This window comes from Alligator mississippiensis, chromosome 5 (genome assembly GCF_030867095.1).
Source record: "Alligator mississippiensis isolate rAllMis1 chromosome 5, rAllMis1, whole genome shotgun sequence".
In the NCBI taxonomy this organism is placed as follows: Eukaryota; Metazoa; Chordata; order Crocodylia; family Alligatoridae; genus Alligator; species Alligator mississippiensis.
Window position 1 is genome coordinate 65,298,007 of NC_081828.1, and position 26,379 is coordinate 65,324,385.

Below are 26,379 nucleotides of genomic sequence, written 5' to 3' on the forward strand. Positions count from 1 at the left end.
TAAGATTCTCAGTTACTACTGTTCCTTGATGAGCTTCTTTGTTTTTCAGTAAACTTTCAAATGAAATCATCACTCCACCTCATCTAGTTTTACTACAGAGTTTGAGTGTCACTATTTATTATTATTTAGCAAAAGCATTCTTTTCTTCCTGCTTCTTAAAGACTGCAGCTACAATATGAGTAACTTTTACATGTTTTATAACTTCTTTAGCTCTTCTTTAGATCTTTTGCAGAGTGTCCATCTTCATGATGTCATTAAGAAGCAAGTTTAGCCCATGGGATGCACATCTTACTGCAATAATATGTGGGTATTTATCCATTATGATCTCCCATTCTGCTTTCATGTTACTTGCATTGTCAGTCAGCAAAGCAAATAATTTACCACACCCAGTCTTCTGTAGGACTTCACATATTTTATTACTGATATACTCTGCAGTATGCCTGTTCTTCCCTGTTTCAATGGTTCTGTAAAAAATGGTTGAGGTGTTGTTATCAAAAAGTTTATGATTCCTTCTCCCCTCACATTTGTCCATTCATCTGTAAGTACTGCAAGATACAGTGCTTCATTGATTGTTCCTTGTACAGATTCCATTATACATTCATATTCTGATTCTAAAAGAGCCTTACTCAAAGAATGTCTGCTGGGCAAATGATATGATGGTCTTAGTAATTTAAAAGCTTCCTGCCAATAAGCATTTTCAGTTTTTGACAATGGCATCCCAGAACAATATATTGCTCTTGCAAGAGATTGGTCAATTTGTTCCTGATCTTCAGGTGTCATCTTGTCTACAAATGATGCTATTGAGAGTCTTTTGTATACAGTTGGTTGCAATATTTGGTTACTTGAGGATGTTGATTGGGCAACCCTTAGTGATGCTGATGTTATAGGAGAAGCAGCAGCAACAGTAGGACTTCTGGATCAAGAATGCTGGAAAGAGCTGCTTGCACTGCCATTATCATGAGCTACCTCCCCCTCACTTGTACCCATGAAGGATTTTTTAATGTGTGCAGGACACTTCTTAGATACAAGGATGTGTTTGGCCATCCTAGTAGCATTTGGAAATGCATATTTCATCTGCCAGTATTTGAAAATCAATTTTTTTTCTCAGAATAACTTGCAGTGTGGAAATGCTTCCATATGCTAGAAGTTGGTTGCACCATTTTGCTGAGGGAGAAAAAAGAAAAATGTAATTTAGTGGCTAGCTTGCATATATAAACACTATGCTACAGCTTGTGCAAATTTAGTAATGGATGGACAAGAGGCCTCTTCAAAGTTAACTGTAAACAACTTCCCTGCCCTGCAGGCCTCACCTCACTGCTAAGGTTGGGTGATTTGTCACAAAACATCAGATTAGTAGGAATTCAATTCTGAATTATACAGGCTATGAAAATATACTAATGCAGCTAAAATATAGTTTAATATACTGAATTCAGAGAAATGTAAACTCTTACCTTTCAGTAAAGAAGTATACGTTCTTTCAGCTCTTTTGTGCTGCTTCCGTGTTTCTGCAGATCTCAAAATCACAGGACCAAGAGGAGGCAGGCTCCTTCCCACTCCAAAACCTTTTGACTTGCTCTGTCTCCTCTCCTGAGGCTTTTGAGCAAGCAGGGCAATAAGCTCCTTGTTTCTAATCTCTACAGGAACAAATAGATGCTGCTGCCAGTGGCCACTCCTAGTCCTTTGAGGCCTAGTCAGGAGGACAGGAGCAGATCCACCAACCTCTGAATCGAAGTCAACAATAGAGGAAGTCCACAAGCAAAGAAAGCACTGAATCCTTCTTTCTTCTCTTGTGAAAATGGCAGTAATCCCAGGGACAGAAATGCATCTTGCTCTTGCATTTGACAGTTGTACAGTACTGCTTGTCCTTGGTGTACAGGAATTGTAATAATCTGATACTGTAGATAGTCTTACATAAATGTCTTCCTGTTACATAGTTATTAGGGACACATTTTGAGGAGTAAAGGATAGCAATATATGAACACCTTTTCTTAAACTATTGATTCATCATTCTAAAAGAAAATATTTCATAAGAGGGTTTTTTTTTAATTTTCCAGAATTTTTCATTTCCTCCTTTTGGGGGGGGGGGTGAAAACCCCCCAAAAGGCCTTGGAAAAAATGAGGGGAAAAGAGGGTTTTTCCCCAAATCCATCTAAGTTTTTTTCGGGGCCTTCACATCTCTATTACTGAGGTTGCAAAGTGAAAACTTCTAGAGATAGGACCTTTCTTTCCAGTCCCCAATTGCTTGTCCTTTAATGCTGTCTCTATCCCAGTCTTGTCTCTCTGTGTTTCTACAAATTTCCACTCCTCCATCTCCATCTCTCTTCTCCCCATGTCTCCCTCACCTTGCTCTCAGGCCTACTCTTTCCTTTGGTTCCATGTACTAAATCTCCTTACGCAGCTTCCCATTATCATCTACTTGTGCAATCCATTTCCCCAGCCTCCATTCATCTCTCTTTTGTCCATGCACCTTATCTCCAATTTCTTTGTTGAACCAGCCTATTTTCTTTCCCTGCTCCTTTCCCTTCCCCAACTCTGGCTTATATCCTATATATACTTTGAATTGGAAAGCTTCTGTCATGCCTTCTGGGAAGAAGGAAGGAGCAAGCACAGGAAAGACAGTCTCCTTTCTCTGTTTTCTGGAAAAATCTACTTGAAAGCAGAACAGCAACTAACAAAGAAATTATCTCTGTAATTTTAAAGGAGCAGACTATATTCTACTCTTTAACATACATACTGTTTAGATTTTTATGATTAAACTAGAAGCATTTCAAACCAGTGGCCTTCATAACACTTTGCACAAAGAATTTGTATATAAATGTAAAAGCTTACCTTCAGGTTTGGGTAACCATTTATCAGACACACAAGTGGGTTTTTTTAATGTGTTTGACATCTGTTTTGTGTTTCTACTTTAGAACTGCATGGAAGTTAACTTTTCTTGCTGGGATTAGTTTAGGAGATACAATATTTCTTTTAGTGTTCTTATTTGAATAATTTCATACTGGGATAGCATTACTTTATTGTAAGTTAACAGTGTCCCATTTACTGTATGAAAAACAGCGAAAAAAATAATTTTCTGTCTTATCATGCCAACTGTAGAGTAAGAAGTACAAAAACAGGCATCCTCATCAAGATTTTAGAACCATGAGCACTGGATTTTTCACCCCAGTAAGATGATTATTTTAATCAGTTCCCCAGAGAAGTGTACATGACTTAAAGCTGAGGTATTCAATTAGGTCCTACTCTTGATCAGCAGTTTCAGAGACTTCTAATAATAGATTCTGAAATAACTGTAAGCTAAGCAAACTGTGCTCTCGTGGCATATGCAATGTTCAACACAGTAGAAGATGGATTTTAAAAAAAACTTGCAAACCATGGATAAATATAAGATTTTTTTCTGATGAAAGGGGGACAATGGTAGTAGAATATAAGAAACTCTTGTTCAGTAGCATAAGCCTTCAAGGTAACAACATATATATATATATGGAGGGAGAGTCTCAGCTATGTGATAACTTATACCAGCTGAGAATCTTACTCTGCCATATGTCTTGAATTAAACTGATTTTAATCACCCCTGGCCCTTTTCTATTTTTGTTTTTTGCAAAAACAAAAGATTATTTTAAGGTGAAGAAATAACATGCTACATTTCCAGCTGTCAGATTCTGTTGGCTGTTTTATGTTAGCCAGTGAAACTAAACAGAAGAATTAAAGGAAGAAGCCAAAAACCATGGTCCAGAAATGAAAGATGATGGGATTTACCTCTTATATCCTGGCTTCAATAGTGGATAGAAAAATCTTAAAAAGATTTTGAAAAGTCAACTGGTATCTAAGCAAGTTAATGCAAGTAATTAATATAGTGCACACTAAACTTTATTACTTTCCAAAGCTTCCTAGGCTGACTTTATTGGAAAAACACCCTGAAATATGGGGTTAAAGAAATCCTCCTGATGGCCACAATGCTGCAAGGATTTAAGCCCATGTCTTGGCTTTGCATCCAATGCCAGTGCCTCATGAATTTAAAGGGGACTTTTTGAAGTACATAAGGGTAGGTAAGTGAATAGATCTTTCCACAGTCAAACCCTTCATGATTTCTAACACAAAAAAGCAATACACTTTAGAATGAAAAAAAGTTTTAGTTATGATCTGTGAAGTGTCATAAAAATAACCACATACCTTGTTTCTGCTTAAATATTGATAAATCCAATTCCTAAATGTTTATATAAAATTATTTTAATATCAGTATTGTGATATCCAAAATCAATATCTTAATGCAGTTTACCAGAACATGAAGGTACAGAAATCCATTCTCCGCTAAGACATGTTGCTTCCCCTGTGCCCCAAATTTCAAAGTCTGCTTTGTTCCCTTTAGCAATGCACCTAAAAATAAGATTCCCTTCCCATATCCTGTTCATTTCCCCATCTCTTTATTAAATTCCTACTTACGGGGATTTTTCCAAGTCTTCTTCATTTTTCTCTGCTGTTTTTGCATATACTAGTTTATCGTTCAACTCTTATATAATTTTTTGCACCTAATCAGTTTGATGCCAAGGTTATCCAAAACACTTAGATAGGCTTTTTTCCAGTCCCTTGAGGGCAGTGGTACCAAAAACTGATAGTAAAAAATCTCAAGAAATGTAAAAGAAGTACTAGTCAGTAGCAATCCTAAAGGTATAAAAATGTATAATTTACCAGTGCAAGAAGGTAAAGGGGACCATGCTCCATCAATGCATTCTATTTTGCTTGATCCAATCATTTTAAATCTGTGGTTACATCGGTATTCCATTGTGCTACCATGTGGATATTGCTGCTGACATTCACTGATGATACTGCCATTGTGAATGGCTGGTGGTTGCTCACAAAATCTTAATTCATCTGCAATGAAGAGATTATATCTAAACACTTGTCACAAGTTGACATACACCACAATAAAAGAATGAAACCAGATTTATTGTTTAAAATAGGAATAGGTTAATTAGTTAATAAACTTTATATCTAAGGATGTGGATTTAAAAGGTCACAAGTAATTAAGAGGAAATAAGTAGCTTGGGCACATCTGCCTTCCACTTCAGACAATCTGCAGTTTCTTCTCCAGGAACAGGAATGCTTTACTACAGGTTTATGAAGAAGTTTGCAGAGCACCTGCCTGAGTAGGTATCTGTTCTTATCATCTTAATCAGTTAGTTAATATATCTGTTTGTATATGTTTTTATCAACTTAATGAGTGCTAGAAATAGCCAACAATAGAACTCCAACTGATGACATATATTCACCAGAAATTATATTGACTTGATACTAAAATGAGGTCCTTCCCCTGCGTTAAATGTGGGCAAATGCTCATAGTTTTAGATTTGAATATGAGGGTGGGGGGGGGGCATGGAGGAGGAGGGGAAGGGAGGTGGCTGCTCTAGCTTGGGCTCCAGCTCTTACCAAGGTTCAGGGCCATAACCGCAGCTGCTGCCTACTCCATTCTGCCACTGCACCCCAGCATCTGCCCACGCAGCCTCTGCTTCCATGCCTGCCCCTCTCCCCTACCCCAACTTACCCTTGCTCTAAGCTAGCAGGGTCCTTCAATGCTGCAGCCTGGAGTACTTAACATAGCCCCAGTCTGACCCTGTAGCAGTTATGTGCAGACTGCATGGCTGCTACTGTGGCTGAGCTATAGAATGGGCATAGGGCCTGTTGGTGTAAAGCAAAGGCTGGAGGAGAAAGGGAAGCAGAGGCTGGGGTGGGGAGGCAGGGAAAAGAGGCTGGGTGGAGAGCAAATTCCAGGGAGAACAGTAGAATAACCTCTCACTCCTGTCATAGAACTGGGATGCCAGGGGTCAGGAAAGAAGCAATGCAGCTCAGTAAGTCCTGATGGCTTGCAATGTGCTTGCTTTGTCCCTCCCCTTTACACAGCTGTCACCTTGGTTCTGTGCAGGGGGAGGAGGAGCATTCTCCTTCGAGAGGTAGGAAGAGGAACCATTCATGGACCCAGGACAGAAGCTGGGGCTGGAACCACAACCATACTTTGACTGCAAAGATAAGAAATTGGAAAGGTTGCCTTGTGCCACTTGAGAGTGACTGCGGGTTAAGTTTCACGGCCATGGTTGCTGTTCTAAAGCCAGTCAAGGTCCCCTCCCAGTGCAGCACCTGGGGGAGCAGAAGCAGGGAGTAAGCTCCCCTAGGGTGCTCATCCAAGCCCTGTTAATATGTAACATGTTATTCAAATTGGCTGGTTTGTATCACACTTCAAAGAGATGTTCCACATTTAACAAAAAGCATCTTTGATGCTTGTTTGCCATTTTTGTAGCTGTTTTTATCACTAGATAAATTATTTGAATGTGTGGCATGTTGCAATTTATTGTGCAATTGATGTTTTAACTATACAGTAAATACAGTTCCAGGAGCCTTACACAACATCAAAGTATATCATTTCAGAGTTGAAGTAGATAGTTAAAACTGCTGATCTAACTGCATGGTTGTGAACATCCTTGTACCTAGTTCAACCAGTCAGTATGAGGAGGAATAAAAGGAAACCAGAAATATCATATTGCTCAAATATAAGATAAGGTATTTTCCTCTAGTCAGCATGGGGGAAAAGCACTCCTCATACTATATTTGCATAAAAGAAAACTATCTGCATATATTGCCTATCATCAAACTACTGCCAAAAGCAGCATGTGCTCAGTCATGGAAACCAAATATGAAGTTGATTAAGTGCAGCCAACAGTAAGAATAACTTTAAAACACATGCCATAGAGGGCAAACATACTGATGGGAACCTACCAAAAAGATAGGTTAGTACAGCCCATCTGATATATGGTTAGTAATGAATTTGTTAATAAAGATGTAGCTAATACATGGAAAACATGCATGCTCATGTCTGTGAGTTTATTCTTTTTGCTACAATCAGAATAGTAGGAGTAGGGTCATTACTAGTGGACGAAAGTTACTAAATTAATGATGGCTCAAAAGTCCTTTTATGCTTCCTTCAAAAAGAATGTAAAGAAAATAAATATGAAAAAAATGGGATCAAAGAATCATAGAATCACCGTGTCCAGTTTTGGGCCCCCCACTATTGAAATAATGTGGACAAATTAAAAAGAGTCCAGTGCTCGGCAACAAAAATATTTGAGCACATGACTTATGAGGAGAGGCTGAGGAAACTGGGCTTATTTAGTCTCCAAATGGAAGACTGAGGGGGGATTTAATAGCAACCTTCAACTACCTGGAGGGTGCTTCCAAAGAGAATAGTGTGAGACTGTTCTCAGTGGCGGCAGGTGACAGGACAAGAAGCAATGGTCTCACATTTCAGCAAAGAACATTTAGGTTAGATATGAGCAAGAACTTTCTCACTAGGAGGGTAGTAAAGCACTGCAACAGGCTACCCAGAGAGGTGGTAGAATCTCCATTGTTGGATGTTTTTAAGACCCAGGTAGACAAAGCCTTGGATGGGATGATATAGTTGGGGGTTTGAGCATGGGGTTCACCTAGATAACCTCCTAAGGTCCTGCTCATCCCAAATTTCTATGATTCTATGAAAGTCAATAGGAAGAAACTGGGACCAAAAAAGACCCTGAGAAACTATTATAGAGCAGGAGAGGGAAATACTTAGGAATTCTAAATGTGCTATTTTATAGTATGGTTGATATACATCGTTTATATACACATTTTATATACATCAGATTTGAAAGGTCATGGAGAACTGGAAAGGTACCAACAGAATGAAAATGATTTTAATGCATTTTTAGAAAAATGGTTCCTTGATGTAACTTTGTGGAGGGAGGAATTGAATGGTCTGACACAGGAATCAGAAGTGAAATACAGAGCTGCTATAGCCTTGCTAATTTGCTTATTGATAACATCCACTTCCATTGGTAAGAAGCTGCCTAAGAGATATAAGAAGCAGAAGGTCTCCTTAATCCACTGTATCAGGCCTCATAAAAAGAAAAGACAAAATAGGCTCTTTTCTGCATGTTTAAGAGGTGCAGATAAGCGCGTAAGTGTGGTAGAGATGACATATTCTCCCTGTGCACTTGGGAGTCTCTTTAGAATCCTTCAGTGAGCTCCTCCTGGGATAATCTAGTCCTGTACCTTTTCCACAGCAGAGATTTGCCTTTAGAGGAGGCAATCTAAACAGACAAGGCACCATAACAATAGGGCACCATATATATGATAGTGCAAGCATGATGGGGAGAAAATTTTAGCACAGTAAGATTTAGCTTTGGGGAGAGGGTATTCATAGAAGACATAGGTGACAGTATTTTAGAGACAGAAATATTAATACTTAAAAAGGCAGAGAAGAAACACTTACCTTTACATAATGGAGGTGTAGGGGACCATCCAAAATAGTAGCATTGAGCACTGTCAGGTCCTACTCTGGTGTACCCTTTTGCACAGGAAAATGTTACCACATCTCCATTATGATATTTACCCTCCCTGGGTGACATCTCTCCATTAGGCAATGTCAGCATTTCACATTCTATTGCTAAAGGCAGAAAAGGAAAAATATTCACTCAGGGCAAAAAGTATCTAAAATGCTAGTGATATGAACAAAATAGGCTGGACTCTGATCAAAAGTTACTGAAATCAATCAAAAGTTTCCTGTTGACTTAGAGCAAAATGGTGATCAATAAAATTTTGGTGAATATCATGTGGGAATTTATAAAAAAGCAGGAGGGAAATCTTTCCATGCACTAGCAAGTTACAAGGCACAATATAAGTTGTGTTAGAAGTAAAAACAGTGAGCATTACATAAGGGTATGGATTTCTATCATCTTTCTCCAAGGTACTAGTTCCTTAATACAGATAGTATAAGTAACTTTAAAAATACTGGGTTTTCAGATATATGGATTCTTAGTGTTCAAGAAAACACTTGATATACTGTGTAAAGTCAACTAGTGATGATGCTATCCTATCAATCTCAATTCTTTTATCAAATCTTAAAATTCAAATTTTACATATTAATTTAGACATAAGGTTTGTCTGTCTTTCATATGACAATAAATATGCTGTGGTTTGCATGAGCTAATTTAGCTACTCTGCACATCTTATCTACAAGCTATTTATGCTCCAGAAATATCTCTTGTACTGCAAATAAAACCATGACACACAATGTGGCCCAAAACAGCAATACAATCACAACCATTTCAGCTCTCAACTTTTCTCCAGCCCTCCATCCAGCTCCTTGTAAAGGAGTGGGGCTTCCAGTACGTTCTGCAGGAACATCCTATGGATCCAGTAAGATCACCACCAATCGGCTTCTTAAGCCACAGAACTGAATGCTTTCAGTGGGATCAAACAGAATTTTCTCTTTCCATGGTACCAGTAAATCTCTATAACCATTTTACATAGAGGTAACAAAACCTGCAGAAGTACATGAAGTGGAATTAAAGGAATACAGCCTACAGCTGCTGTACTCTACTCATCCATAATGCCACCTGAACATTTTATTCCAAAATTTCAAAGAAAAGCAAGAAACTGAAATTAATGATATTTTCATGGTAGACTATGAAGAACACAGTCCTAGGCACTGCTCACTGAATGTGATGAGAGGTTTTTGACTGCCCTGTGATGGTTCCCACTCATTCTCCACAAAATGACCTTCAGAAAAAATATAATAAGGAAAAACTTTGAAAAAAATTCTCAAATAATCACATTCCCTTCTCCAGTAAAGACATGTTATTAGCTGAAAGTGGAAAAAAAAAAAAAAAAAAGAAAGAAAAGATCTTACCAAGACACTGGGGCTCTGGAATCCATCCATTTCTGCCACACACTGTGTAATCAATTGTGATTTTATGTATAGTTTGGTATCCAGCTACACACTCGTAAATCAAATCATGTCCAAGTGAAAATACTGTTTTATTTGTTTTGAGAAGAATATTCTCTAAATTTGGTCTTGTACATGTCTCTGTAGAATTAGACAAGTTTAATGATTTTAACAGACTTTGAGTTGTCCTTTTCATGTGTACTTCTGTGCACATAAGCCTCATTAATTACACAACATACATTTTAAAAATTTGAAACTGCTTCACTGCAATACCATGATGGAATATTCTGCACAGAATTCTGCACTTGAAAACTTGAAGAATTGAGAAGGAAAATGTCATGGCTTCAGAAGCCAGGGCTGGTAGGAAACTTTTTGAGCACCGACTCTAAGCCCTGCATTTTTCTAGCTTGCTTCTTGCATCATTCCCACTATGTCTTTTCAGATTTGTTTGTCCCGCAAAATTTACCATGGCCATGCCTCTAACTTTCTTTTGGAGAGTGAATAGTGCCTTGCAATTTAGAATAGTTTCTAGTATTTAGCATAAAGTTTTTTCTACTTTCAGATGATTATGTTATTTTCCCCCTACAATCTGAAACCATGCATAATTTCTGTCCAGACTTTGCTGTATTTTCTGGTGTTATTATGGCTGTTACAGTCCAATTTTAACCATGCTCTCCTGGGCGACTTCTAAGAGGTGAATGAGGAGATAACACTCCAGTTGATGAAAACCAATGTTTAGGGAAATATTTTCTAGAACCAGAACTAGTGCTCGGGGTCACAACATGAAACTATTAGGTAGTAAGTGTAAAGCTAGCAAAAGCAAGTTCTTTTTCACACAGTGTGTAATTTAATCGTGGAACCTTATTGCCACCAGATGCTGTGGAAGCTGACAGGTTAGCCTGATTCAAAAAGGAATTGGACAAATTCTTGAAGGAGAGGGGCATCAGTAGCTATTGAGTATGGGAGTTAGGGATAAAGCCTCTGAATCAAAACTTTCCAGACCTTAAATGCTGGAGGCTGCAAGTGAGAGAGGAAAAGGGGGTGGGAAACCCTGGTCAGATCCAGTCCACTCTTCCTTTCAGCAGCCACTTTCTGCTACTGTGCAACACAGGAAACTGGGCAAGATGGCCCTATGGCCTGACCCAGTCAATGGCAATTGTTATGTTCTGGCCTGGCTCAGCTTGCAACAGGAATTGGGGAAACAAGAACAAAGGAGCCTTTTAATTTAACTTTTACCTTTTAGGGTAAGGATTTAGGGTAATTTACCCTCATCGAGCTGAGTTGTGGTGTTTGCCTGTAAGAACTGTACAGATCATTCCAGAAGCTAGAGGTCACTGGCTGGTAAAAGGATGCCTCAAAATGTTGCCTTTTTCCTCCTGTCTAACTTTTCATGCCAGGGACTGGATGGGGGAATGCCCACTATCAGCTACGCTGCTTTTCTGCTTGTTTTGTTCAGTCAGAGCAAGGCAAAGCAATGGAGCAACAAGTAATTTGAGCTCCATATCTATAAACAGGCTGTGTGGACAAATAAAGTGAGCAGACAATCTTTCAGTTCCAGGACAGTGTCAAATTCTGGGCTACATCCAGATTTTCCTGAGGACCCCCTGAAGTGGCATTTTCATCCCAAATATGATAATTTGATCCTGAATTGGTGCCAAGAAGTCGTGATGTATCTGCTAAGAGGGTATAGCAAAATGCTGCCTGCTGCTGCCTGCTTCTAGGTTAGACTATAGCGACACATTCCTAACTGAACTGGTTAATTGAAATCAGCATTAATCATCCATGTAACAGTAATTGTGGCAGCTTCATAACAATAGAAAGCCCAGTGGCAATAGGTACAGCTCATATGTGAACAAGCATCCCAACATTTGTATAGTTTCCCATAGTCCATGAGGAGTCTAATAACAGGGACCTCAAATCTATCAAAGGCTTCAATATAGTGACCTTGCAAAAAGTGGCATGCACAATGACCTTGATGCGTTCCTTGTGAAATTCAAAAGGATGTCAGTGGCAACACAATACCTAAAGGAGCATTGGGTGGCTTGTTTAACCATCCTAGCCTACATACTAGGGACTTGACCTAGGGACTGCCCAAATATGCTATCAGAGCAAGGCCAGCATCTTAGATTAACAAACACCAATAAAAAAATACTGCATCCCCCAAACAGGAAGGATCAGGCGGTGTTGTCAGAGGATGAAAGAAACACTGCTAGCTCAAATTCAAATCTAAAATCCAGACCACACTCAAGTAACTATTCTTTTCATGTTTAAATGATTTACCCAGATTGTCTGAATTGGGGGAAAAGTTTGGATCATACAAACAGGAAAGTATGGCTGGAAGGTACCTTATGAGGTCTTCTAGTCCATCACCCTGATCAAGGCAGGATCATCCCTGACTTAACCATCCCAGTCAAGTGTCTGTCCAACCTGCTCTTGACAATTTCCAGAGAGGAAAATTTTTCGACTTCTCTCGGTAGCCTGTTCCAGTGTTTGACCACCCTGATAGTTAGAAAGATTCCCCTAATTTCCAACCTACATTTTCTCTGCTTCAGTTTGAGGCCATTTCTCCTAATCCTATCCCTGAAAGCCACAGAAAAAAGTCCATCTCCATTCTCTCTATAATAACCTGTTAGGTATTTGAAGGCAGTTTTCAAATTTCTCTTCAGTCTTCTCTTCTCCAGACTAAACCCTAGTTCTTTCAGCCTTTCCTCATAAATCTTGTTTCTCAGACTCCTAATCGTTTTTATCACTGTTGTTGAACTCATTCCAATGTGAGCACATCCTCCTTGAACTGGGCCTAAAACTAGACACAGTACAGTGAGGCCTTACCAGCACTGAATAGAGTAGAAGAGTCAGTTCCCTTGATTTGCAAGTGATATTCCTGTTACTATAGCCCAGTATGCCATTGGCTTTTCTGCAACAACAGCACGCCTTTAGCTCATATTTAGCTTCTGGGTAAACGTAAGCCCCAGGTCCTTCTCTGCAATACTTCAGCCTAGCCAGTCGCTCCCAGTCAGTATTTGTGCATGCCATTATACTGACCGAAGTGCTGGACTTTGTACCTGTCCTTGTTGAATCTTGTTGGGTATTGAAGCAATAGCTCAGGGAAATGGCAGAAACTGCCTTGTAAGGTCCCTAGATGCTGTCTGACTGATTTCCTTCACCTTCTGGGCCAGGCTATGATTTTGTTGTAAAACTTTCGATTTAAGTATATTCATGTGATAACTGTGTTGCATACTTCAGTTTCCTTGAGTAGCTTGTAAGGGCATGGAGGAAGAAGGGGTGGGAGTGAGGGGTGGGAATGTTAAGGTGATGGCTAACAATAGGGGCTTGTTGACACGTCAGTGAGCTTGTGGTAGAATACCATCTCTGTCTCTTCCCAAATTCTGCTATCTGACAGTTTGGTTACCATGGTCACTGCAAAGGGCAGACACCTCTGTCCCATCTGCTTCAGGTAACTCTGAGTTGTAACCTGAGCTGGATACATTCTTGAAGGCAGGGGAAAACCTGCTCCCTCTACCTATGTGACTGGCCACTATTACCTGTCAGCTCTATCTTCCTGAGGGAGCCCTGGCACCCAGCTTGCTGGACTTATAATGGACTTTTTCTATTCTCCCCCACCCCCCGCCCCCACTTACACACATACCTCATTTAGCCATAACTAAGCAGAAGAAAACTTTAATAGGCATCTCAGGCCGTACATTCCCCGGTCCCACTATGGGAGGCCTATTTAAACTTGATTGACTAAAACTCGGTTGCTGGGTTAGGGAATGCTGAGGCAAGATACCAAGTCAGAGGGGTATGGGCAACAGTTGAACAATGGTAAAGGGTCCATCACAGCGTCCAGCCCATTGGAGCCCTCACCACCAATGTTGTCATACTTTTCCTGGGATGGCTGGTGGAAGTCCTCCCCACAAAGTTTATGAACACTCCAAGTAATCCCCTTAAGTCTGTTAAAAGACTACAGTAAGATCTGGAAAAGTCATGCTAAGCTAAGGCTTAGTCACTACATGTAAAAATGTAAAACCCTGATGCTGCAAGCACATCTAAGCCATCTGAGAAGAAACAATGAGGTATTCCATCGAGTATATGTGCTATCCATAAGAATTTCAAGCTGGTTCCTAAGTGTCTGGTTACTCCTTAAAAACTTATGCTTTTCCTGGTTATTAATCAGTTTCTTGAGATGTTCCAAACCAGATAACCCCTTGTCAATAGAAAAGGCAGTTATTTACACAATTAAAAGAATGCTTTGAAGAAGCTGAGAGTATAAAAATCTGAAAACCCAGCAAATAAGTGTGCTTCAAGAGAGAAATCTCTCTGACACCATCTGCTGTTGTTCTCGAGAAGCTGGAACAAACAGAATGTCTCCCTTCAAGGATTGCACTAAGAACTTTACCTGTCAGCATTGGAACCCAAGTGCTTGGGACTGGTGAGACCCCACCTCTCACTCTCTCTCTATCTTCTTCTCTCTAGGCATAGCTTTCTGAACCTGAATTGTATCAATTAAGCTTGAGCTAAGTTTCCCCAAATACTTAGTGAAACCAGGGTAGTATTGTAATTGTTTGTGCTTGTTTTCCTTTACAGGTCTATTACTACTAGTACCATTATATATTTCATACACTTAGCAATAAATAACTTTTATAGTCAAACTGGTGGTAACCAGGTGTATGTTTCCTTCTCTACTTTTCCTTCCCCACTTGCTCTGCAGCAACACTTCTTTTACCTAAGCTAAAGATCCCTGTGAAGCGCAGAAATACTGTGGGGTCTGCTCATCAAGAGGCTACCACTACTAGAACAGTTAGGGCAAAAGATTGGGACATGCTGAGTTTGAAACACATAAGAGAATCAGCTTGTACAGGCTGATTGACCCAGTTTGGCTCAGACGTGCTCTGATGAACTGAATGCTGGCCCATGACGGTGTCAGCTAGACACCTAGCTGGATTCAGAGGTATTCCGTTTATCTGTGTGTGTGTGTGTGTGTGTGTGTGTGTGTGTGTGTGTGTGTGTGTGTGACTGCTTTGGTGACTGGAGGAACCCAGCCCCATTGAAACTGAGTCCTGCAAGATAGCTCCACTGGGGGGTGAGGACTTGCAGAAGGGAGAGGTACAGCTCCGTATAGAAACACAAGTAACACAAGCAGCACAAAGACCCTAGAAATATGGCACACATGGCAGTAATGCAGCACAAAGGCCAATTGTGCTTCCACAGCCCACTGGTAGCTGGCCCAGAGGTGGCATGCTGTCACAAATGGCAGTAGATCACAGACAGGCAGCAGGCCCCACTACCAGACTGCTGTAGTAGGTAAAGGGTGCAGGGAACTCTCAGCAGTCCAACTGGCAAGAGGGGTAGTGTCCCCAGACACCAAGTGATGGAGCCCCAAAAGCTCCTGAGGGTGAGTAGCCCTGAACTACATCCCAGGGCAGCTTTTTATTCCACTGGGGCCAACACAAGGCAGATTTTTATACTGCTGGGCCCAGCACAGGTGCTGGCCCCAGGCTCTAGCTTCCCTTGACTGCAGATCCAGGAGGAGCCAGGCAGAGTTATTTTGCCCCAAGTGGCACAATTCATCCCACATCAAAATGCATGTCTGGGCACATACACTGAGGCAAAAAGACCTGGTTCAAATTTGCACCGCTCTTATTTGAGCTGCCGCAAGCGCATGTACTTGCAAGTACTCAGAGTCTAAGGAGCTACACTTAGGTTAGCTTCAGGGTATACTCAGAAATCTTTGAAAGGTTGAAAGTCCTCAACCAGTAATGCCCCTGGATGCGTCTTTGTTAGGGACATCCTCTGGCTGGGAAAGACAGCTGCCTTTGCTGTAAAGACAAGGACTGGTCAGAAACTCATTGCACATGACCAAGGCTTGGTATAAAACTTAAAACTCTTGACAGTGACAAAAAAGGAGTTCTTCAGACATTAAACTACTCACTGCTACATCCTGGGGAAGGGCTCCAGCGTGTATGAATGCACCGTGTATTTCCTGTTTCATTTCCATCTGGAGTTGTGTAACCAATGACACATCTATAGGTTGTTTCTTCATTTAAGTTAAATATGTCCTTCTTTTCAGTGAAATAACCATGAGTTATCTCTACTTTTTTACATGTGTCTGAAACAAAAGAAAAGAAAGAGAACCATATCAAGCTAAAATATTATTAAAATGATTTGCAAAAACTTAAGGTGACTTTGAGAAGACATACAAATGAAATAAGCTGTTTCACTTTTTAAAAACACATCTGTTCTTTTATCTGGCATTTACATTTTTGAGAGTGGGTGAGGAATGTAAGAAATCATCAACCAGGTGATCAAGATTATATACCATCATTCCTGCTATTCTTGTACAAACCAATATAAAAGTTGGCTGGATGGAAAATGGCAAATTCTTCATTTTGTTGGGCAGAGTTCCCATTTAATTATATATGGCTTGCATAGAAATATTGTATTTTCTCCCACATAACCTGCACCATTTTTCTCCAGCTGAACAGGGGTAAATTGAGATGTGCACTATATGCAAGGAAAAGGGATCCCCACACATCCATAAATTTGGGTAAAGGGAGGGAGGAACAGTGGCAGCATTAATAGCTATGGCTCTGGAAGCCAAGGCAAATAATGCTGCCACCTCTCAATCCTTTCTCCCTACCACCAAATTTCTGGACCTGTGGGAAGCTCCTCTCCCAACCAGGGATGAATTTGGAGGGTGTGTGAGATTGTTTTGCAGCTGGAACTGGCAAGAAGTCTAAGTCAGCATGCAGTCCTGGACCACGGAGCAAGTGCACGGTCCCAGACTCAGAGCATGGCCCTGGAGCCAGTGTGCTGGATTCATTCCAGCATGCAGTCCTGGAGTCAGCATGCTAGAGTCGGCCCGGCCATGCAGCCCCAGTGTCTGCATACAGTATTGGACCCTGCAGTAACACATAGCCCCTGCTCTGGCACATGGCCCCCAGTCTAGACTCCAGCTTCAGTGCATGGATCCTAACCACCCATCCCAAGCCACCAGCGCACAGCTCCTAGTCCATGGTCCCCAAGCTGGCACACAGATCCCAGCCCCAGTGTGCAGCCCCTCAATCCAGATTTTGTCTCCTTGTTAGGACCTTTCAAAAGTAGGGTACATGTTTTCTAGAACTTTTTCTAAAGGAGCCTTAGATCTATAATGTACTTCACAAATGAAAAGGGACTTCTGCATAAAATGCAGCCCTATATATATATATATATATATATATATATATATATATCCCACAACATAATCACATAACCTGCCTTCTTGAGATACTTCCAACCCCACTATAATATACTTCATCTCCAAGCAGTGGTATACCTTAGGACTACTACCAACAGGACATTTCCTTCTGGGCATTCTCTGCCTGAATTTACTAATTTTTGAAATACACTGTACCTCTTTTCGTACATATCTGGGAGGTTACAGATGGGGAGGGAACACAAATTTGAGGAAGAATGGGGATGTTTGTGTATGTACCTGAGTTCTCTTATAGTATTTGGCTGACTGGAATGGTTTGTTAAACTTTAAATTCCATATGGAATATCGAAGGAGGGCCAAGCACCTCAGGTCTACTGCAATAGTTATCCAATATAACCATACGGGAAGGATGGGCACAAGAAGAATATGAAAACTTGTGTTTAACCTATTTCGCAACACCTTAAAGCATGTTTCAGGTGTAGAGAGCGAAATGTGCTAAATCAACCCAAAAGAAAGCACACAGCACACATGCTCTTGTCCAATAAGGAGCTTTTGGGAAAGAAGAGTCTCCTTTGGGTACCACCACTTTTTGGACCACTCTGCATTCAGGCTTTGACCAGGCTAAAGGGAGGATCTGAAACTAGGGTCGGGTAGCTGCTTTGTGTTGGGGATAAGCCTTTTTTTATCCTTATGGATCCTTATGGAAATCCACAAATATTCAATCAAGTTATAAGCCAACAACAGTCAGTTGTCAAATGCTCAATAAGACTTGCTTGAGCTTGATTATCCTAGCATCTGGAGATTTCTTCTGCACTGAACATGTTCAATCCCAGAATTGCAGAGGCTGAGCAGGACTTTCTCTACAGTGGTTTTTCCTAGCTCTAGAACCACAACATTCAAATAACTACAATTCAAAGGCTGCACTCTTATTGCCCCTCTCTCTATGGATGAAATTGTGGAAGAAGATGTGGACAGTAGGATGGACATTCTTATTCTTATTCTTCTTATTATTTGCCATACTCATCACAAAAAGACAAAACACAAAATACAAAAACAAACATACACGTGGTTTCTATCTTAGACAATCTGACTTCTAAATAAGAGGCATGAAGTAGAAACTCAGGAAGCATCTCAGGAGCATGCACTAAAATGCGAGTTATCTGTTAGAGTTGGTTGTTATCTATTTTAAGCAAACTTTAATACCACAGCTATGTTTTTAACAAAGGTCCAACAGAATATAACAATTAGTGTCAGGGATACACCTTGGAGTACATGACCAACCGTTCTTGGTGCATATAACAATGTATTGCTGATTCCCATGGTCGTTCTCTGAATTACATGAATAGGTAATTCTGTCACCTAAGTGGTATGATGTTGTCCAATAGCTTAAGTGGAATATGCCATTTGCCAAATTATCCACAGGACAGGTTACTAAAGAAAAAATAGTTAAAGCCCAGTTAATGCCCAGTTAAAGGAGGAAGTCAAGAGTGTGATGCTGGGGTACAGAGACTGGCGCTAGCTTGGTATTAGAAGAAAATGTAAAAACAAAACCATCCTGCTGCACAAAATTACCACACTTTATACAGAAAGACCTTTATTTCCAAACCTGAATCAAAGAACTTGATTTTTATAAGGCTCTTCACAGGCAGCAGGGAACCAAAGGTAGGAGCATGGAGAGCCTAAGGAATAAAGGCAAGAAAAACCAAACTTAAGAGTGCTGTCTATATGGTAGGAGGAATAACAGGGAACAGTTAGGACTGGATGGATAAGGAGAGCTCTGAGCATGGTAGTAGGATAGGTTAGGAATACAAGAAATTGGTCTGGACTTTAAGATGGACATTCAATTATACCCAGAAGATAAGCTTTGCTTTTTAGGAAAGGTTCCTGTCACAGAAAGTTTACAATTGAAATACTACACATGGCACAAAAAGTGGAGCTGACAAAGGTCAAAGGTTGTGGTGATCTATTTATCCCACAAGTCCTTGGCTCAGGAACATGCACCACCATGGCAAGACATCTACTGAGTTGTTATTTTTGTATTTATCCTAAGAAAGTTATGACAATAACAGCTATAGAGTTTAGTCAATAAAACACAGGTGCTTCTTACTCTCAGGGATACATCTTGGAGTAGGCGACCAGCCATCCTTAGCGCACATAATCCTGTCTTGCTGATTTTCAGGGATATAGCCCCGGTGACATGAATATGAAATTGTTTCACCTTCTTTGAATTTCTTCCAATGCCAATAGCCGGTACCACCATTTTCCAAATCTGGGACAGAACATAATTCTAAGTAAAAAGAGCACATAGGGTTAATCACAGGAAATCAGGCATGTATAAAAAGGGCTAGAGGAAGCGAGACGGGGAGTGGAAAATAAATCCTTTAAATATCAGCTAAGAATTAGAAAAAAAGGCAAAATTAACCTTTATGCTGGAGAACACGGTGGTACTTAATATTAAAAAAAAAATCTTCATTTTCAAATCTGATGTAAAAGTTTTCCCACAGCCTTGCACCTTGTGACATACCTGTGCATCGGGAACAATATCATACAAGGTGCAAGGCTGTGGAAAATCAGGTCTAATACACCAGACCATCACCTGACTCAGCCTCACCGTTGGCTGACTTCTGAAATGTATTATCGTTTACACTAACCATGGCCTAATACATCTCTGAAACATTGATCTCTAGCACTAGCTTCAAGAAGACTTCATGATACTGCTCCCTCAAGTTATTTTACTTACAGGTATTCTTAGCTCTCTCATAGGCTCAGTCTCTCAAAATAAAGAATGCAAAAATACAAACCAGCCTGCAGAACCCAAATGGTACTGAATCTCCAAGCTCACAGGCAGATCTGTTTCACAGCACTCGATTAGCTCTGTGGTCAGGGTCAGACAATACCTGACAAGATTTTTGAATTTATAACCAAACCAAAAGTAAGATGTGAAGGGTTTGTTTACATCGTGCCATCTTGATGCAACACTGCCATAGAATCATTGCTAGATCATGACCCCAGCCTATGGTAAAACCTGGTTGCCGAAAAAGGCTCCCTTTCCCTATTTTGTCCAGGACACGGGCTCTGAGATTTCTCTGGAGTAATGTGAAGTGATGCTGGTAAAATCCAGAGATGTCAGGGCTGAGCCTTTCAAACCATGTTCACAATATTTATCTTGGAGGCAGCTAATTTGAACAATTATTTTGCAGTTGGGCTCAGATTTGCGTCTCAGATCCTGCCACAACATGACCATTGATTTATTTTCCTCCTCAAGACTTTTTACCAGGACAGTTTTATGCTGTATGTTTGCGAAGAATCTTTCCTTCATGCATCATCTATTCTCACCTCATCCCTTCCATTTCTGGCCTTCCTGGAACCAGAGGAATGCTGTCATTGACTTTACTGTCATCAGGATTTCAACATGAACCCTTAAGGCTTATTGGAGTCAAGAGTGAGCTGGCCTCGTTTATACCTTCTGAAAACTAAGCACACTCATTCCCCCTCTTTGCCCCCATGTCTGCTATAGTGTGGAGGCAGAGAAGGTTGAGACTTTATATTCCAACCTTCTGTACATTTTTCTTAACCCCTTTTCACCTGCCACCATGAATGCAGCAATTGACAAGTTCAATATGACTGAAAGGTCTTAAGTAGTCAGAGCTTTCTTCTTTTATCTGGACACTAAATAGACAAAGCCTCCCAGGCTGAGTGCACCTTCAGATTGTTCCTGCAAATTCACTTCTTTCATGACTTTGTTACATATTACAACATGTATATGCTAAGTCAGAGGAAAGTTAAGTAACATTCAAGTTAGAACATGTTCTGAGCAGTCACATAGTAACATTTCCCACAATGTCTGACCTGCTCTGACTTGCTGTTAGAGGGCTAGGGAGCAGACTGGAGTGCCTTTTTTGCATATTTTCAATGCATATTTCAGCAGATCTTCTGCTCAGACCTCGACTGCCTGCTTGTCATCTAGCCACATGGAGGAGTGCAAAGCTCTGGACATCTTCAGCAGCTGGAGTATGGGGAGGAGTGCACACAGTGCACCTAGACACCCACCTCATGCTGTCACTGAACATTTGGTGGAAGTTGCTGGGCAGAGAGAAGTGGAGGGGTAGGGGAGTGGGGTGGTGGCCAGTGTCCATGGTAGCCCATGTTGGTATGGAACTGGGGTCATTGCTTGTGGTCAAATGGGGGAGAGTGTGGTATATGGAATGTACCTTTAAGGGGCCAGCAGTAGGATGACCCAGTCTTTTCCCCTGATGCCCTATGGGTGTGGTTTGTGCCTTCTGAGCTATTGATCCTATTACCTCTCAGATCCATGTTCTTGGGGAACCCTGGCACAGGACACAGCCTATCTGACTTGCAAAGAATTCCTCACCCCTCCCCTCCTCTACCTAAACAAAACTGATTAAGATGCAGTGGGAGATGCACCTAAAACCCTCCGGATAAGGGTGTCAAGAGTGAAACAACTGCCCTAGGTCTCATTTGCATCTGAGATGGAACTAGATTACAACTCATTTACATGGGAGACGGAGAACAGAAAGCCTGAAGCAGAGACTGCAGTGAATTCTGGGATCAGAGAAACAGGAGAGCACTGCATGATGGGGAATCTGTGCTCCAAATGCTAATCAACCCATGTTTACACACACCCAGCTCAGCATTTATCAGACTAGTTTTAATCTGGATTTACAAAGGACTTTTCCCCTCCACCAGACACACACACACTGCTAAGTTTAATAGGCATCTCAGGCCGTGCATTCCCCGGTCCAACTATGGGATGCCTATTTAAACTTGTTTGACTAAAACTCGGTTGCCAGGTTAGGGAATGCTGAGTCAAGAGACAGAGGGGGTATGGGCAACATTTGAACAATGGTAAAGGGTTCATCAGAGTGTCCAGCCTGTTGGAGTCCTGAGCACAAGTGTTGTCATACTTTTCCTGGGACGACTGGTGGAAGTCCTCCTGCCCAAATGTTATAAACACTCCAATAATTGCCTTAAGTCTGTTAAAAGACTATAGTAAGATCTGGAAAAGTCAGGCTAAGCTGAGGCTTGTTCACAACAAGTAAAAATCCAAAATCCTAATGCTGCAAGCTATCTAGTGTTTCTGAAGAAACCATGAGATATCCCATCAGTATATCTGCTATCCATAGGAATTTCAGCTGACTCTCAAGTGTCTGGGTACTCCCTAACCATATGTGTTTCCTGATTATCAATCAGTTTCTTGAGACGTTCCAAACCAGATAACCCCTTGTTAATAGAAAAAAGAATGATTTACTGTATTAAGAATGATTTGAAGAAGCTGAACTGAGGGTATAAAAATCTGTAAAAAAAGCAGCAGTGTGTGCACTGACACCATCCACTGTTCTTCTCAAGATGCTGGAGGAAACATATCGTCTCCCTTCAAGGATTGTGCTACGAACTTTACCTGTCAGCTTTGCAACCCGAGTACCTTGGACTGGTGAGATCCCAGCGCTCTCTCTCTCTTTTCCCTCTAGACATAAATTTCTGAACCTGAACTGTACTAGTTAAGCTTGAGCTAAGTTTCCCCAAATACTTAGTGAAACCAGGGTAGTATTGTAATTGTTTGTGTTTGTTTTCCTTTGCATGTCTATTACTACTAGTGTCATTATATATTTCATATACTTGGTAATAAATAACTCGTATAGTCAAACTGGTAGTAACTGGGTATATTTTTCCTTCTTTACTTTTCCTTCCACATGTGCTGTGCAGCAACACTTCTTTTACCTAAGCTAAATGTTCCTGTGAAACCCAAAAATACTGTGGGGTCTGCTCATCAAGGGACTAAAGATTGGGACATGCTGAGTTTGAAACACATAAGGGGATCAGCTTGTACAGTCTGATTGACCCAGTTTGGCTCAGACATACCCTAATGAACTGAATGCTGGCCCATGAGGATATCAGCTGGACACCCAGCTGGATTCAGAAGTATTCTCTTCACCTGTGTGCTTGTGTCTTACTGCAGTTTATTCTTGCTCTGATGAACTGATTCTTGTCATATGTGGGTGTCAGCCTGTCCATGCTGATCAACCCAGCTGGGTCAGGTGTGTCACGTTATTCTGTGTGTGTTCATGTGTATGACTGATTTGGTGACTGGAGGAACCCAGCCCCATTGAAACTGAGTCCTGCAAGATAGCTCCACTGGGGGTGAGGACTTGCAGAAGTGAGATATATAGCTCCGTATAGAAACACAAGTAACACAAGCAGCACATTGATAAAATTACCAAGACCCTAGAAACGTGTCCCTAATAAATGAGCACACCTCAAAGTAATGGGCAAATCTGGTAACAAAGGTGACACCCTAAAAGATGACAGCGTTCCCTGCTGACATACCCCTCCTCTCCTGGGACCCACACAGCAATATATGGGTCTGACACTGATGATAACAACACTGTCTTTATGGGGAGCAGGAATGCAGGGCCTTATATGCACATAAATAAAATCCTCTGATTGTACATCTTTGTTTGTATGTGCACTGCAAATTTGTCTCAGGGATTGGATCCTACCCTGCTGAGCCTGTCCCAAGGCATGCAGAATTCACCCAGAAGTAAAGCAAGGATGCAAGTGGGCTGAAATCCACTGACTCACGCTAGTGCATGCAGGACATCCACAGAGGAGGAGGAGGAATGGGCTACAAGTGGTCATTACTATGTGGCCCAGTTGCATAGCAGGGCTTTGGATTGGGTTTCCACCCTGTGATTTACATGAACTGCTTAATGCTTAAATAAGGCACTGAGAACCCTGTCTCAGCCCTCGAGAAATTTAGCTGGCAATTACCAGCTGTGTGTGCATCTGTGTGTGTCTGTGTGTGTATGTGTGCGTGAATCTGTGTGTCTATGTTTGTGGCAGGGAGAGTGTGTTTGTACCTGTGTGCCCATGTGCAGAGAATGAGTGAGAGTATAGTGCATGCCTGTGTGTGTGTGTGCATGTGTGTGTGAACATTTGGCTGTGGTGGGGATAGGGGCTGTGGGGGAGGGAGCAGGGAGCAGAGGCACTGCTCATTGTTTTTCAGATATATAGGGAGTAAAAGGAAGGCCCAGGGCGGTCTAGGACTACTACTGAATGGGCAAAAGCAACTGGTGACAGACAGAGGGGACAAGGCTGAACTTCTCAATGAATTCTTTGCCTCATTGTTCCTAATCAAGGGGCAAGACAAGTCTCACAATGGGATTGTAGAGAGGCAGCAGCAAGGCACCAGACTGCCAAGCGTTGACCCTGAGATGTTGCATTCACTTGGAAGGACTGGATACATTTAAGTCGGCAGGCCTGGATGAGCTCCTTCCAAGGTTACTGAAGACACTGGCTGATGTCATTGCACAGCCACTGGCAAGAATATTTGAGCACTCATGGCACACGGGCCAGGTCCCAGAGGACTGGAAAAGGGCCAATATGGTCCCTATTTTCAAGAAGGGGAGGAAGGAGGATCCAGACAACTATAGGCCGGTCAATCTCACCTCCATCCTTGGCAAAGTCTTTGAAAAGATTATTAAGGCTCATATATGTGAGAGCCCAGCAGGAAACATTATGCTGAGGGGAAACCAGCATGGGTTCATAGCAGGTAGATCATGCCTGACTAATCTAGTCTCTTTTTACAACCAGGTTACAAAACATCTGTACGCAGAAGTAGGGGAAGACATCATTTATTTAGACTTCAGGAAGGCCTTTGATACGGTATCCCATCCCATACTGGTGAACAAATTAACAGGCTGTGACTTGGATGATTACACATTCTGGTAGGTGGCCAGTTGGCTAGAGGGTCACACCCAGAGAGTGGTGGTGGTTGGGTCAGTATCAACCCGAAAGGACATGGGCAGTGGGGCAGTGGCTGCTTATAAATTCATTATGGGGGTGTAGAAGGGAATTGGTGAGGCTCTACTCACCAAGGCACCCCTGGGGGGGTCACAAGAAATAATGGTCACAAGCTAGCAGAGAGCAAATTTAGACTGGACATTAGGAAGAACTTCTTCACAGTTAGAGTGGCCAAGGTCTGAAATGGGCTCCCAGGGGAGGTGGTGCTCTCTCTTACCCTGGGGGTCTTTAAGAGGAGGTTAGAGGGGCATCTGGCTGGAGTCATCTGAACCCAGCACTCTTTTCTGCCTATGCAGGGAATCAGACTCAATGATCTATTGAGGTCCCTTCCGACCCTAACATCTATGAATCTACGAGGTGGGCATGTGCCCCCCCTTCCCCAGCCTGGCAGGGTCCACCCAGCCTCCCCTGCCAATACCTGGAGGGTAAGGGGCCCATCCCCTGCTTGCAGCCTAGCTTGAGGCAGGGAGGGAGCCTCCAATTTTGTGTTTGTCCAGGGCTCCAACATACCTTAATATGCATCTGCCTGCCCAGCCAGCTTAAAATGGTCCCTGGACACCCATGCATGGCCAACTTGTGATTTGAGACCGGGAAGCGCATGACTCCTGGTGCAGCGCATCTTATCTCTGAAATGTTGCAAGCTCTCACAAAAGGCTTCTGTCTCTTGCCTCTGCAGGGCCAACATTTGAGCACAGGGAAGAATCCACCAGCCCCACCCAGTGGGGATGCGGTATCCAGGTTGCTACCACCCATCACTGGAGCCACCCAGCAGTGTGCCAGTGGTGTACTAGGAACCAGACTCTCCTATTCCAGCAGCTGGTGGCAGTGGCAGAGGAGTGTGAGGTGAGGAAGCAGGCACAGGAGGAAGTCTGAAGTGAGGAGGACATAGCTGAGGCGAGGCGCAGGACTGGGCACAGAGGGACCACTGGGCCCGCATGGAGGCCCTGGAGTGGGAGCACCTGGAGCAGCTTTGGCAGCAGGGGAACACCAGCTACTAGGCCATGGACATCCTCCTGGCCCTGGTCCCCACATACATGTCCCCCACTGCCTAGCCCCTGATCCCTGTGCCCTGCCTACCACCCCACAGCAAGCCCCTGCCTGGCCCTGAGAGGAGATCCTTGGGCACCTCCTGCCCACCCACTGGCCTGGCCTCTATCTTGGCCCTGCCACCTCCCACCTGGGCTAGAACCACTACTTTCCCCACACTACATGGATAAAGAACCTGCTGCACATGAGGCCACCACCCACTGCGGTCACTGTAACCCCTGGACCCATGGGGGAACATCCAGGAGCTGGGGTGCTGAACACCTGCCCTGGGACTCTGCCCCCCAGCTCCTGTCCCCCCTCCCCCCTCATAGCTCCCCACTCTGGACTTGAAGACCCAAATTATTGTATATAGTTTCCAACCTGTATATAGTTTCCCACTTGTAAGCAGGCTTTTTATTGTTGGTGGGAGGGAAGGGTGGTGGAGGGGCACTGTTGGTTGAGGGGGAAAGCAGGAGGAATGGGCATGGGTATTGTAGGGCAGGGGCTGGATCATCCCTGGCACAGGGAGGCAGGGTGGGAAAGGAGGGAGGTGCCGTGTGCTGCCCCTGTGCTGGGCACGCAATTCCTGGGC

General features: G+C 42.3%; 1 protein-coding gene across 7 annotated transcripts in view; it reads right to left on the reverse strand.

Annotated features, from left to right (window-relative positions):
- LOC102564273 (coagulation factor XIII B chain) overlaps positions 1 to 26,379 on the reverse strand; it is a 58,173-nt gene that overhangs the window by 22,067 nt on the left and 9,727 nt on the right. For 2 of the 7 annotated variants that reach the window (XM_059728419.1, XM_059728418.1), the window contains exons 3-8: positions 19,048 to 19,227; positions 18,222 to 18,371; positions 15,678 to 15,854; positions 9,713 to 9,889; positions 8,294 to 8,467; positions 4,687 to 4,869 (exon numbers count right to left, since the gene is read on the reverse strand). In XM_059728419.1, coding sequence (XP_059584402.1) covers positions 4,687 to 4,869; positions 8,294 to 8,467; positions 9,713 to 9,889; positions 15,678 to 15,854; positions 18,222 to 18,371; positions 19,048 to 19,227 — 1,041 coding nt within the window. Of the gene's footprint in view, positions 1 to 4,686; positions 4,870 to 8,293; positions 8,468 to 9,712; positions 9,890 to 15,677; positions 15,855 to 18,221; positions 18,372 to 18,546; positions 18,620 to 19,047; positions 19,228 to 26,379 lie in introns of all 7 variants that reach the window. The other 5 variants (XM_059728420.1, XM_059728423.1, XM_059728424.1 and 2 more) reach the window with 5 other exon arrangements.